Source organism: Haliaeetus albicilla, chromosome 18 (assembly GCF_947461875.1).
Source record: "Haliaeetus albicilla chromosome 18, bHalAlb1.1, whole genome shotgun sequence".
Classification (NCBI taxonomy): domain Eukaryota; kingdom Metazoa; phylum Chordata; class Aves; order Accipitriformes; family Accipitridae; genus Haliaeetus; species Haliaeetus albicilla.
Window position 1 is genome coordinate 3,850,771 of NC_091500.1, and position 13,545 is coordinate 3,864,315.

General features: G+C 54.4%; 1 protein-coding gene across 2 annotated transcripts; it reads right to left on the minus strand.

Annotated features, from left to right (window-relative positions):
- Positions 1 to 159: 159 nt before the first annotated feature.
- CTSB (cathepsin B) lies at positions 160 to 11,840 on the minus strand. 2 transcript variants are annotated; one of them, XM_069805567.1, is made up of 10 exons: positions 11,712 to 11,840; positions 6,202 to 6,353; positions 5,557 to 5,642; positions 5,032 to 5,146; positions 4,668 to 4,786; positions 3,974 to 4,059; positions 3,122 to 3,268; positions 2,345 to 2,461; positions 1,645 to 1,773; positions 160 to 1,551 (listed from the first exon to the last, which is right to left on the minus strand). In XM_069805567.1, exons 2-10 carry the CDS (start codon positions 6,325 to 6,327, stop codon positions 1,454 to 1,456), a joined length of 1,023 nt encoding a protein of 340 aa, XP_069661668.1. In that variant the 5' UTR covers positions 6,328 to 6,353; positions 11,712 to 11,840; the 3' UTR covers positions 160 to 1,453. The 2 variants fall into 2 exon arrangements, with proteins under 2 accessions (XP_069661668.1, XP_069661666.1); XM_069805565.1 differs by having other exon boundaries at positions 11,722 to 11,800.
- Positions 11,841 to 13,545: the final 1,705 nt, after the last annotated feature.

A 13,545-nucleotide genomic window follows, 5' to 3' on the forward strand; every position in this document is an offset into this window, starting at 1 on the left:
GTCACTTCGTCACCAGTATGGCCAGAGGACGGGGCTGGGACTGACCACGCTTGCATGAAGACAAAAGGGTCTCACCTGGCTTCCACAATGCACAGAACAGGAGACTAGGCTGAGGTGGTTTGAAGTCAAGCTGAAGCAACCAAAGGCCAGGAGACAAGACACTGGAGAAATCATTTATTGGCACGGTTGTTCCAATCATATACACCACAGCTCTGTCTCACTGGAGTCTGAGTAAGCAGAGGTAAGGGGCTATTTTACAGTGCAAAGGAGAGCCTGCTTCACGCATTTCAGGCCCGTAGCCTCAGCTCAGCAATATATTTTGTGCTTTAAAATAAAATTTAAAAAAAAAGCTCTTTCGCTCTTAGTGTTGGCAAATCATATGATTCCTCCTACGCAACTATCGCACATCCCCCCAGTAAGAAAAATAACAATTCTTTTCTTCTTCCTTAATGTCTGTGGCTCGAAAAGAAAAAAGCTTCAGTTGTGTGCAAGTTAGTCAGATACCTCCAAGCATCTGCATGAGCTCCCTGCAGCAGACCTGGGGAACATCCCTCACCTCTGCTCAGCGTTCAGCACCTGCAGTCCCCAAGCACCACACCAGGTAAGATGCAGCACTCTTGCCAAGGCACGACCCACTGCACACACCAAGCTGCCCCGCCACGGATAAAAAAAAAAAAAGTAATTTGCACTTTCCAGTGTCCTCCTAGATGTTGCGGGACATTTGATCAAAGGCTTGTGGAGCTCCAGGCAGGCCCTCTCTTAGGATCAATAACCCCAGGCTACAGCAGAAAAAAAAAAAGCAAATAAACAGCTGAGGAATGAGTGGTTTTAAAAGCAGCCGAATGGATGGAGCAGAGCAAGCGATGCACAAAGGACTTCTTGCAGGCAGGAAGGGGCATTACTGCAGCTCCGGCCAGAGCCAGCCCCACATGAAGTTCATCGGTATTTTGTCATTAATAGGTCTAAGTTCAGCCAATTCAAGGCACACGCTAACATACCCTGCTTATTTTAGGCGCTAACGGTCAGACCAACCCGGCCAGGGGTGCGCAATCTCCCCTGACCACGGCTTCCCAGCAAGATCCATCTCTGCTGCCCCACCAAGTCCCTCGTCCCAGCACAAAGCTACTGCTTCCTACCCTCCCAGTAACAGACTGGGCTGGAAGGGGTCCAGGCTAACCAAATACCATGGCACAAGAGGCCAGTGAGCCCTCCAGCAGTCCTTTGAGCAGGGAATGCCCCATAGCTGTGACCCACTGGGAGCAGAGGGCTTGCAGAGAGCAGTTCCACCTCCAGCTCCACCACAATTAAAAAAAAAAAAAAAAAAAAAAAGATAAAAAGCTTTAATAAAGTAACCTCAACTATAGTCTCTTAGAAGGGGGGGGGCTCTGCACCCAACCCACTATCAGTTAAAAGTATCGGGGACTCAGGATTACTTGTGGTTTGATCAAAAGGGTTACACCCTCTTCCAGTACTGCTCCGTACTGGGGATGCCAGCCACGATCTCAGACTCGATGCCGCAGTGGTCCTCTCCTCGGAGAATTTTGAAGAAGCCTGGAAGCACACCAAGAGCAAAAGTCAACCTCCCCATCACGCCAAGGAGAACGGGGAAGGGGTTCCCTCCGGCAGCATCCAGGGGTGCCTCACCATTGTCCCCCCAGTCGGTGTTCCAGGAGTTGGCGGCCAGCCAGTACGGAGTGCCGTTGTCCACCCCCCAGCCCAGGATCCGGATCGCGTGGCCTCCAACCTGCTCGCCGGACACGTGCTGGTAGACCCCTGCAAGGCAACACGGCAAGACGTCAACGGGCACCCACCTCAGACCGCTGCCAGCGCGGGAGAAATTCCGTATCAAAGCCCAGAGACCAGCCGAGAAGTGGTTTTTTTTTTTTTTTTTTTTGGTTAAATGCAAACCTGAAGCTTAGTGTAGAGTCTGGAGGAAAGATTGATGCTAAGCGTCAGCTCGGCACGTGGGACACCCAGAGACACTCGGCAAGGAGCCCAAAAGGTGGCACATCCCAAGCAGTTCAGAACAGGGAACTGGGGTCCGCGCCAGGAGAGCCATCTGCCAGGATTTTACCTAAAATCCTGGCTGTTGTTCTCAGCTGCAGTTCTGGGAGCTCCCCACTGGGGCTTCCTCCCTGAACCGGTCCCAAACACCTATTCCCCTTGCTGTAAACCAACGGATACGGGAGATGGTATCTGCCCATGTTCTTACAACACCAGATATTCAAGTGTGAACATGAGATCTCCTTTCAGACTTGAGTAGAGGGAAAAGGGCCACAAAAAAATGGACCCTATGGATGAAGTCGGGAACCGGGCTCCCTACAGCCTCGGCGCTGATGCTCACCAGACTTGTACATCAGGAAGTCCTCATAGACAATAAAGGCTCCTTCCACCGGGCCGTTCTTGTAGATCTCAGCCATGATTTCCTTCTCGCTGTGGGGGACACCATAGGATGTGATGCCTAGAGAGAAAAAAAAAAAAAATAAATCCCACCATTAGTACGGCATTGTCAGGCCACACAGGTCTTGGGACAGCTGGACAGTGACCGCTTGGCATGCCCGTGCAAGAAGCCTTCTCCACTTCAAAGTTAAATTCAAACCCAGCTGACACAGCCAGGCAGGGAAATTGGGCTCCAACCATCCCTCTTCCAGAGGGAACAACTTAACCCGAGCCCTATTCTGTACCCAAAGTCCTATTCCAGGCAGCTTCGGTGGGAAGTTTTCCCCTTGTACACCTTCACTTCCAAACCAAACCAAATTACTCGAGGCTAATACAAATCTCCAAGAAACAGCCGGACTCTCCTACAGGTATAGTGCTGGCTGCCACCAAGGAGTAGGAAGAAGGTGACTTTTACACGGGACCCCCCCAGGGCTCAGCACTACGCTCTTCAACCCAGGCATGTGCACCACGAGGACCCGGATCAGTTCCCCCATCTCCGTTGAGTCTCCGCAAACGCAAACTCTGCATCTGCCAGGCTTGCTCCAGGACCACCCATCCTGAGGCCACAGAAAAAAAGCCACCATAAAACAGCTTAGAAAGAGGTCCAACCCCACCAAATTACCACTAGGAACAGCTCCGGAGCTGCCGTGCATCAAGCAGCAGCCAAGACCACCTCCCTTACCGTAGTGCTTGTCCTCCTTGTACGAGGGGGAGTAGCCAGGTTCGCAGTGCCGGCTGCACCGGGGGGTCTCCCCCCCTTCCCCGGTGCACGGCGGCCGGGAGCCGTTGACGTGGTGCTCGCAGGGTGGGATGGAGTAGGGACGGCAGCCTGTTGAGGACAGAGGGAGCATGAACTGGCTGTCCCCAAGCATCCAACAGCCATGCCGGAGAAGGCACCAGATGCCCTGAGAAAGGAGATGACGTTTCTGACCTAGAAACCCCGCGGATCAGTGGGGCGCGAGCAAAAGTAGGTCTGCCGCTGCCAGATGAGCAATCCCTGCGTCAGCAATGAGTTTGCCCTCTGGACCTGCTTCCCACCACCTCTGTCTTGACAAGGGGATGGAGAAGATGGAAACATGAACCAACTCATGGCCATGCTAGGAGGAGGTAGAGATTTCCAGTCTGGAAGTTACTTTTTGAGGGGGAAACATGTCAGGAAGACTCCTGCCCTCATCCAAAGTGTACTGAACTGGTCCAAAACCAGCAATAACAAAAAAATTCACAGCCTGATTCTTTCCTGCTATGGAAGCAGAAGCCTTGTGGGGTTGTTAAGTCTGGCTACTGTTCTCCCTTCCTGCATGGGCCTCCTGCCACTAGGTGCTGCTCAGGGACCCTTGTCCCAAAGGGTGACCAGAAGGAGCCATGGGGCCAGGAGCAGCCAGCTGGGCTAGCACAGGTGTTTGAGCCCAGACCTGAAGGAGGCAGCAGCCACACAAGGATGCAGATCAGAAGAGAAGCACCCTGAAGGACATGAACCTGTAACTGAGCAGAGATGCTCCTCTTTGCTTTCACAAGGGCATCTGCCAGGACTTACCCACATGGGAATCGTAGAGACCCCCAGACACAAGGCCCCTCTCTGTCCAGTACCTCCACGCACCAGAGGGGTAACCACCGTTGCACCTGGAGAAAGAGACAGAAGTTCCAGCACGTCGAACCTTTTTAAGTCTGTCCCTGCCTTCCTCAGGATTTCTAGGCCTCAAGACACCAAAGCCTCAGGGCAAGAAGGAGCTAAGAGCACCCATGCCTCCAAATCCCGAAGCAGTGATGCCTCCTTACCAGGTCCCTGGTCACCCTCTGCTGCCAGGAGTGGCAGAAGCCACACGACTTGGAGACCCAGCTCCCCACCCTGCTCTCGACAACTGCAAAAGCCACAGGCAAAAGGCTTGTGCCTGAGAACCAAGGCTTTGGGGCGATTAAAAAGATCCTTCCGTTGGCTTAGGCAGCTGCCAACTCTGTATGGGAAAGCATCGTTACATGCTTGCTCTTCCTCCACCAGCCATCATCACCCACTACTCCTGGGGGCAGGACGCATCCCAGAGGGACTTTCAGTCCATGCAGTCACCTTTATGTTCCCACCTAACTCCAGCATCTACGGCACAAACCGCTGGTGGGGCTTCCTGCTCATTAGGGAGACGAGGAAGACAGGGCTGAAACGATCAGCCTCTTCGGGTTGTGTCCCTGCTCCTCCCACCCACCTTTTAAGTGCCCAAGAACCACGAGCAGCTCACCCCATGCCGCACTCGAAGCCGCAGCACGACAGCAAGTCCTCCGCCGAGACCTCCACGCTCACCTTGGCGTTTGTGTGAACGCAGATTCTGTCTGAAATCGCTTCTACGGCGCCAAAAGCCTGCGGGCAGCCCCAAAAACCCGAGGGAAGACCGTTAGAGCTGGCCATGGGAGAGAAGCCAGGCAACCTTCTGGCAATGAGTGCAGCAAACATGAGCCCAGCTGGGAGAAACCCACCAAGAAGCTCAGACACTGCAGGATCCCCCGTGTCCCCCCCATTTATGCAGTTCAGCAGCAAACTCAACAGCATGGGTTTTGTCCGGCAAAGTCTGTATCGACACAACCTTAAACCGCCCGTGCTCTTACCCAGCAAGAGCCACAGGAGCCCTGGTCTCTTATCTCATTGATGGTAGGACAGTTGGGCCACTGCGTCCGCGCGTCGAAGTTATCGGGCAGCTCCATGTCTGCAGCAAAATCTACCCTGCGAGTGAGAAGAGGGAAGTCTGTTACAGGAACACCAGCGTAACAGGACTGGATGCACAGGACTTTCCAACCTCCTCTGAAGGTGACCTGGAGGACAAAGGCTCTTGTTGTTTGCTTTCTGGAGGAGAATAAATACTCCTGAAGTCCTCAGACCGGGTCAGCAGCTCCTCCAGGGTTTTGAGTTTCAAGGAGTACAAATTACACGATTGGTCAAGTATCTGGCAGGACAGAGGACGGATGTTTCCCCCATGCATGCTTCTGTGCTTAATTCCATGCAAGATGTCCACCAGGCTGCACCCAGGAGAACCCCACTCACAGTCTGCCAGGAGACCCTCACCCACTCCAGACACACCAGGAGCACCCACACAAGCTTTTACAGGGCCCTCATCTTCTTCTCCCAGCACTCACCTCTCGGGAAGCTTGGGCCCACCCAGGAAGGTGCCGCAGAGCTTCTTCACATAGCTCATGTCAGTGTTGTGGAAGTTGTGCCCTGCCTGGGAAAGAGACACAGAGAAACGGGATGTGACTCTTCACAGCCACCAAGTGCAGTGCTGGGACCAGCCTGGTGCTCCAGATCTCCCTCAAGCCCAACCAGTGTCTGACACTTGCTATAAAACCCAGGGGCCAAGAGCCAACGTACCTATAGACACAGACCACAGCCCCTTCCAGCATCACGAGCAGTAAGCTAAGGTCCAGCTCTAGGCTTTGGCCACAGCAGCCCGGCCAAGGAGGGTTTGGCCAGGTCGTCGATATAGCTTGACACTTGCTGCTCATTTCCAGCCTCCCACAGAGTTTCCTCCTCTTAGCTATTGCTCCTACTCTACAAATTCATCAGTGCTTTGCTCCAAAGAGAAGCTCCACAGTTACTGTCACCGCGGGAATCCCTGACAGCATCAACTCACTGGAGAAGTCACCTGGGACCAAGGCTGGTTTGATGCAGCCACCGTGGTGAGACTCCCAAAGCTCAGCTATTGAGTCCCACAAAGAGATTGTTGACAATGCATCCAAAAAAAAAAAACACTCCCCCCCCCCCAAAACCAACCCGGTACTCACCTTCCAGGTGGTGTTGAGCTTGTTTATGTGGTTGACCAAGTCGCTGGAGAGAGGAGGGTAGTAAGGAATGCTGCGAGCGTTAGCGAAGGCCACCAGGACACACAGGATGGACACGGACGGCCACATCTTGGCTACAGAACGGGACACTCCACCTGCAGCCAGATTTAGGCATCATTGGAAACCTTCCCAAAGCGTGCTCGGACCGCGAGCAAGGGCTTGCCAGAAGGACTGTCACAGCAACACGTGGGAGCGTAAAACACATGGCTGCACCAAGTCCCTCCCAATCCTGATTTACCCCAAAGGTCAGGAAAGACGCAGAGGCAGACTAATAACCCTCCTCCTGCAGCTCAGGAGATATCAGACAAGGCAACCCTGTTTGTTGACCACTGCAGGATTAGTAGCGGCAGGAAAATATCTTTTGTAGCAGATCCAAGGGATTTGGAGGGTATTAACAGCTGTGTTTACTTCCACAAAAATGGAGAATAAGGACTAGAAAGAATAAGTGACATCTCACCTCCACGGCAAACTGCAGGCAGGGCTGCAGCCGCGGCGACTTGCTAGCCCCCACCCCAGTGTGATGCTCTTCCCTTTGAAGATCTCACTCCAAATCACATTTTTGGACTTTATGGCCTCATTTTGGCCAGCCCGTTGCCCTGGGGACCCTGATCGGGGTCACAGTCCTGGGGTAGTGAGCCCCTGCCCATGCAGAGGGGGGGTCCGCATGCACTGGAGCTGCTTGTGGCTGCTGCCTGCGCTCCCCTCCCTCCGGGGCTTTTCACGAGGGAGGCTGTGAAGCCACATCCCTTAACACAGGGCACCAGAAAAGTCCCAATTTGGGGAATAGAGATGCAGGAAAAATCCAGGAGCACAGCAAGGGTGGACCACAGCCTCCCGTGCAGGAGCACGAGCATCACCCAGCCCGAAGATGCTCCAGAGCTGGGTGGTTTCTCTGCTCTCCTGCCTCCTTTAACCCAATTCACATTAAATCGCCCAACTCCAATTTAACCCCGAAAACCAGCAGAAACCGCTTGCTCCACATCCCCAAGCCTGACTCAGACACACAGCCGGACCACGAGCTGCTCGACCTCTGCAAACACAGCAGAGCACCCTCCTCCCAAAACCTCCCAGCTCCCCTTCCACCAACCCCACATCCACCCCGACGAGCTCCAAGCCTGACGAGCGACCCGAGACCTCAGCCAGTCCACGGTAGCCTGAACAGCAGAGATATTTAGGCTTTAATTCCTACTCATCTCAGCGAGCTGAACGTGTAATCACCTTTGCGAGCCTGGGCTTAAACCCTTCTGGGCAAATTACACCCGAGCAGCCGGACACGCAGCTCTCCGGCCCCGCGGCAGCCCAGCTCGCTGAGCAGGGTCAGGAGATGGGAAGACGCACGGGCATTTCCATGCAGGCTGCCTCCACCCACTCACAGCCAAGTTTAGCCTTTCCAGAGAAAAAAACCCAGCAGGAGTGTCCTACTTTCTGCCAGCAACAAGCCCGGGCAGCTGCAGCTAACTGTATAAAGGGGCTTTTTTTTTTTTTTTCCTTCCTTCTCCTCCTTTCACCATTTATTTATTTTCCTTCCCACTCTCTCAGCCCAAAAGCTAGTTGAGTTTCAGCAGCGTATGGGTCCTCCTACCCCCAGATCTCACCTCTTTGAAGGTGTTCCATGCGTATTTGCTTGCTTAGAGGTTTCTCACGGGCGAGGGACTCGCTGGCACTGCTGATGTCCCTGCCATGCTCCCCTGCTCATGTAGCAGAAAGGAGGTTACACCCAGAAAAACAAATACACATTTCTAAGGCTACTGTAGTTTTTGCCTTGTGCCCCTTCAACATGGCTATAGGAAGCCTATAGGTGACCAGCCTGACCCGAAATACCTTTTCTAATCTAAAATCTTTTTTAAAAAAAAATCCAAAACCTAAACCCCAAAGCCTCTGTACTTCCTGCAGTCAACTTCATATTTCCTGTAGCACAGAAAGGAGGCTTTTGAGGCCAGAAGCCACCTGATACACTTTCGTTTTCAGCAGGATGCTTGTAAATTTGCTGACACGCTGAAACCCGCCCGCAAAGCCTCCCACAGCAATACGGCTGCTTGCACCGAGCTCTTGATGGACGGACACAGGAGATCTGACATCCTCAGGTTACCAGACCACACCGGCTGCAGGCTGTGAGCTCCAGGCAACCTGAAACCCAACTGAAAAAAGACACCAGGCAGTTTCCCCTCCGACAGCCGCTCGGTTTTATAAGCTCTGCTGCATTGCATCCGCGCCGTGACATGGCTGACGGCCAGCAAACCCAGCGAGACATTGCCCAGCGCAACCCAAATAGCTGGGAGCCAGTCCGTTGTTTTCGGCAAAGAAGCCTCTTGCCAAGTCTCCCATGGGCATGAGGGCTCCCTAGGGGCTATGAGAGAGTTGGGGTTGTTCAGCCTGGAGAAGAGAAGGCTCTGGGCACACCTTATTGCGGCTTTCCAGTACCTAAAGGAGCTTATAAGAAAGATGGGGACAGACTTTTTAGTAGGGCCTGTAGCGATAGGACAAGGGGTAATGGGTTTAAACTAAAAGAGGGTAGAATCAGACTAGATGCAAGGAAGAAATTTTTTATACTGAGGATGGTGAGATGCTGGCCCAGGTTGCCCAGAGAGGTGGTAGCTGCCCCATCCCCAAAAACATTCAAGGTCAGGTTGGACGGGGCTGTGAGCAACCTGAGCTAGTTGAAGATGTCCCTGCTCGTTGCAGTGGGGTTGGACGAGATGACCTTTAAAGGTCCCTTCCCACCCAAACCGTTCTGTGATTCTATGAAGTCTCCTGTGGGCCTGAAGTCTCAGGGGGTAGCTGATAACTCTCAGCTGGATGGTACGGAGTATCCCAAGACCTGGGTGGAGAGGGAAGGGGAAATCCTTGATCTCATGCAATTTCTTCCTCCCTAACCCCCCCGGCTTTAGCAAGCACCCTGCGTACAGCAAATCTATAGAGAGCACAGGCACAGGCCTCACAGGATGAATTTCCACCGAGGGCAAGTCACTTGCAGCCGGAGGCACGCCGACCCCAGCGGCAACGCAGCAAGTAAGAAAAGGCTGCTGGTTTCCCCATCGCCCTCCTTTCCCCACTGCCACGATAGAGTAAGACGCTTCCCGTGGCAGCGTTATCTCCCGCCCGCTTCCCCCACCACCGCTATCTCCTCCGCACACACCTCCCTCCCCGCTGAAGCCCAACGGCTTGAAAACAGAAGCGAAGCTTGGCTGTTGGACTTAAGGCACAGCAGCTTCACCCTGGTAAATTCTCTAGATGGTTGGAGGATGTTTGGGGCTTGCAAAGAGCCCCCCAAACTGCTCTACCTCTTCTTGGGCTGCAGACCCGGGAGCTGAGAACAAGTCCCCTGCCTTGGGATCCAAAGTATCTGGTAATGCAATTTCTTGAAGGACGAGCAAGAAATAACTCCAGAAAGCTGCTACCCACTAGCACACCTGACCCTGGGTAGGACTCTCTCAATTCAGCCAGCTGGTTGCTTTAAAAAGAAGAAATTTGGGCCACCTGAGTGCAGCCCTTGAGCGTCCCCCTCCCAGCTGGTGAGGAGGAAGCACTGAGGCTGAAGGCTCTCCAACACGAGCTGCTCAGAGCAGCTGCAGCATGCGAGGGAGGAGAGCATCCGAAGCGAGATGGCTGCGGCTGGCGCTGCACCACCCACCCGCAGTCCCTCTGCGCTGCATCGGCGCAGGCAGAGAGATGGGGAGGGGGTGACATCACCCAGGTGCCTTCTCCATCCCTTCTGACCAGGAGATCTTGGAGCCAGCAGCAGTTCCCTGCCTGCTTTCTCAAGGACAGAGCTCCGACTACTTGGACCACGTTATGCCAGAGATCAGGAGGGTCCCACCGCCTCCTCCCAGCGGCCAAGGGAGATGCAGAGTCCCACCGCGAAGGTCTTCTCCACATCACCCAGAAATCAAAGCCCACAAGTCCCATTTAACCGGGCACTTCTCTGCACAATCAAAAAAAAAAAAAAAACCCCACAAAAAAACCAAACCACCCCCAAACAGGCTATTCAAAGCCCAGCTCACATGACTCAGTTTAGGCAGGTCAGGCCATGAGATAAGTCACAGCCCTGAAGTACCTGCCAGCTCCTCCAAACCCCTCCAGGCACAGACAAGGCACCCACACACCCTCTTCCAAGGCTGGGAGGAAGATAAAAGCTGTCCCACCCCCCCAGCTCCAACACCCCCACCCCTCCTGGGTGAGAGGTACTCAGCAAAGCCCAAGTCATGTGTCCTCCACCAGCAAGAAGCCCTTTACCCAAGCTGAGCTTTGTCCTTTGTTCTGGCTGCCAGGATTTGTGCGTGACTCTAAGCCACAATAAAGCAAGCCTGTAAACAAAGCAATCCAGCTTAGCTTGCTGCACCGCCAGGTTAGCTTGGTGGTCCCACAGGCATGCACCAAACTCATGGCCTGGTGACTTCATTACAGCCATTGTCAAAGCTTGATTTTTTTGTCATCCTTTAAAAAAAAAAAGCAGCATGAGGCACTCTTCCCCACACCCATTCCTTTCCAGGAAAGCCAAATCATTAGCACAGGTTAGGCATCTGGCAAAAGAAATACACCTTGAGACAAAGTTGCAGCGCTCGCCTCTACAGCTTACATTCACAGAAAGCGCAAGATTCTTCCCAAATGGAGCTGCACTGATTTTTTTTTTTTTTTCCTCCCCCCCTTCTTCTTCTCCTCACAGGCCAATCCACAAACCAGAGCCTTGCACAAGACCTCAGCTGCTGCAGCAGCCACCCTGCGCTACTGAAATTCCTTACCCTCACCCTCAACTTTGCAACCTGGAGGTAAATACAAGAAGGAAGCGATCTTTGCTATCTCATGCCCGCAGCACAACCCTGAGAGTGCGATATACGGCCAACAGATATCTTGCACGCCAGATATATTGCAGGACAGAGAGATGCGAGGCAGCTTTTACCCAGCACCATCTCCAAGCCATGGCCCTGGTGCAGACCCAAGCTCAGCCCCGCATCACGGGATGTTCCCAGAAGCCCTTCAGCGGGTGCCAAACCGACCTCCTTAGCGTCAGCTGACGAGCAGGGCTGGGGTTTGGGTTGTTTTTTTTTTTTTCTTCTGTCTTCATCATGAAAACAAGGTTTCCTCTCCCCTCCCCTCCCCCTCACAGCTGGAGCTTTGCTGGTTTTGAGACGCACTGAGGGTTTTAACGGCGTTCTCCCTGCGACCCACCGAGCCGCAGAGCATCCCTCCCGGCCCCACCACGGCCAAAAAAACCCAAAACCCAAACCCAGCTGGAAAACGTGGGAAACGCTCCTGCTGCCCCTCGGGGAAGGGGTTCGCCGCCCCCCCCGGGGGGGCTCAGGCCTCCCTGCCCGGCCTCTTCTCCCCCACGGCAGCAGCAAAAGGGGGTGCCCCATCCCCACTCCCCCCGTGTGCCCCTGCCCCGCAGCACCCTCTCCCCTTACCTCCCCCCCCGCCGCGCTCCCTTATCCCCGGTCCCCCCCGGCGGGACTCACCGCCCCGCACGGTCCCCCCGGCTCCGCGCTCCCCCGGCGGCCGCGGAAGGGGCAGCGCCCGGCGGCTGAGTCATCCCGGCCGGCCCGCCCCCGCCGTGACTGCATCCTGCCGGCTCCCCGCCTGCTGCCCGCCTCCCCCGGCCTCCCGCAGCCTGCCTGCCTCCCTCCTCTAACCCACCCGCGCTGCACCTCCCTCCCTCCTCAAGCCCACCCGCATCCTGCCTGCAGCCCTCCCCAAGCCCACCTGCATTCCCTCTTCAGCCCTCCCCAAGCCCACCCGCATTCCATCTTCAGCCCTCCCCAAGCCCACCTGCATTCCATCTTCATCCCCCCTCAAGCCCACCTGCATTCCATCTTCAGCCCTCCTCAAGCCCACCTGCATTCCATCTTCAGCACTCCCCAAGCCCACCCACATTCCATCTTCAGCCCCCCTCAAGCCCACCTGCATTCCATCTTCAGCCCTCCTCAATTCCACCTGCATTCCACCTCCATCCTTCCTCAATCCCACCTACATTCCATCTTCAGCCCTCCCCAAGCCCACCTGCATTCCACCTCCATCCTTCCTCAAGCCCACCTGCATCTTTCCTCCAGTCTGCCTGCATCCCTCCTCAATCCCACCCGCATCCTCCCTCCAGTCTGCCTGCATCCCTCCTCAATCCCATCTGCATTCCACCTCCGTCCCTCCTGAATCTTACCCGCATCCTGCCTGCAGCCTGCCTGCTCCCTGCCTCAAGCCCACCTGCATTCCTTCTCCATCCCTCCTGAATCCCACCCGCATCCTGCCTGCAGCCTGCCTGCTCCCCTCTTCAATCCCACCTGCATTCCACCTCCATCCCTCCTGAATCTCACCCGCATCCTGCCTGCACCCCTCCTCAATCCCATCTGCGTTCCATCTCCATCCCTCCTGAATCCCACCTGCACCCTGCCTGTATTCCACCTCCATCCCTCCTAAATCCCACCTGGATCCCACCTTCATCCCTCCTGAATCCCATCTCCATCCCTCCTCAATCCCACCTGGATCCCACCTTCATCCCTCCTGCATCCTGCCTGCTCCCTTCTTCAATCCCACCTTCATTCCATCTCCATCCCTCCTCAATCCCACCCGCATCCTGCTTCTCCATCCTGCCTCCATCCCACCTAACTTTCCTCCTCCTTGCATCCCACCGCTATCCTGTTTCCATCCCACCTCCATCCTGACTGCTTCCCACCTCCAGCCAGCTTCCATCCTGCCTGCTTCTCTCCTGCATCCTATCTCCATCCCTTGCCCATCCCACCTCCATCCCGCCAGCAACCTTTGAATTTTTCATCTGGAAGTCCAGCAAGTTTTTACTGTGTTGTTACTGTGTTCACTGACTTTTTTTCCCCCTCATTTTGGCTGATTTTCAGAAGAAGGATGAACACACATAAAGGTCATCTTAAGAGCCAGTTTCAAGCCCTGTTCTAAACCCCAGTGATGCTAAGGGTGCTCTTTAATGAGAAAGACCATCCATTTTTTCTTTTCTCACCCCTCTCTGGGAGAAGGAGGGGATAAAATATATTCCCCACCACCCTCAGAAATGGACAGACCATTTGGCCTGGAATAGAAAACAATAACTAATCAGTGATCAAAAGTGTAGACATCCAGCAGCCAGTGTGGAAAATCACAGCTTGGCAAAGGAAATCACCTGGGACTTATTTCAGACGTTGAAAAGGGGAACCCTGAGGACTCCTTAGCAGGGACGGTCCGTGGTGCTTGGTGCTGCACCGATGGAGCAGAAAGGCTGGTCTGCAAAGGTCAGAAGGATGCAGTGCTACTAACTGGCTTCTCTAGACTTTCAGAAAGGTTTAGGTGCCC

Bases quoted from the DNA above. Each gene is read 5' to 3' on its own strand.
- CTSB (XM_069805565.1), bottom strand. From the start codon at position 11,785: ATGACTCAGCCGCCGGGCGCTGCCCCTTCCGCGGCCGCCGGGGGAGCG. The intron at 4,787-5,031 runs GTAAGAGCACGG...GGCTGCCCGCAG, and splicing joins GCTCCTGTGGCTCTTGCTGG to GCTTTTGGCGCCGTAGAAGC. The intron at 1,774-2,344 runs GTGAGCATCAGC...GTTGCCTTGCAG, and splicing joins CTTCCTGATGTACAAGTCTG to GGGTCTACCAGCACGTGTCC.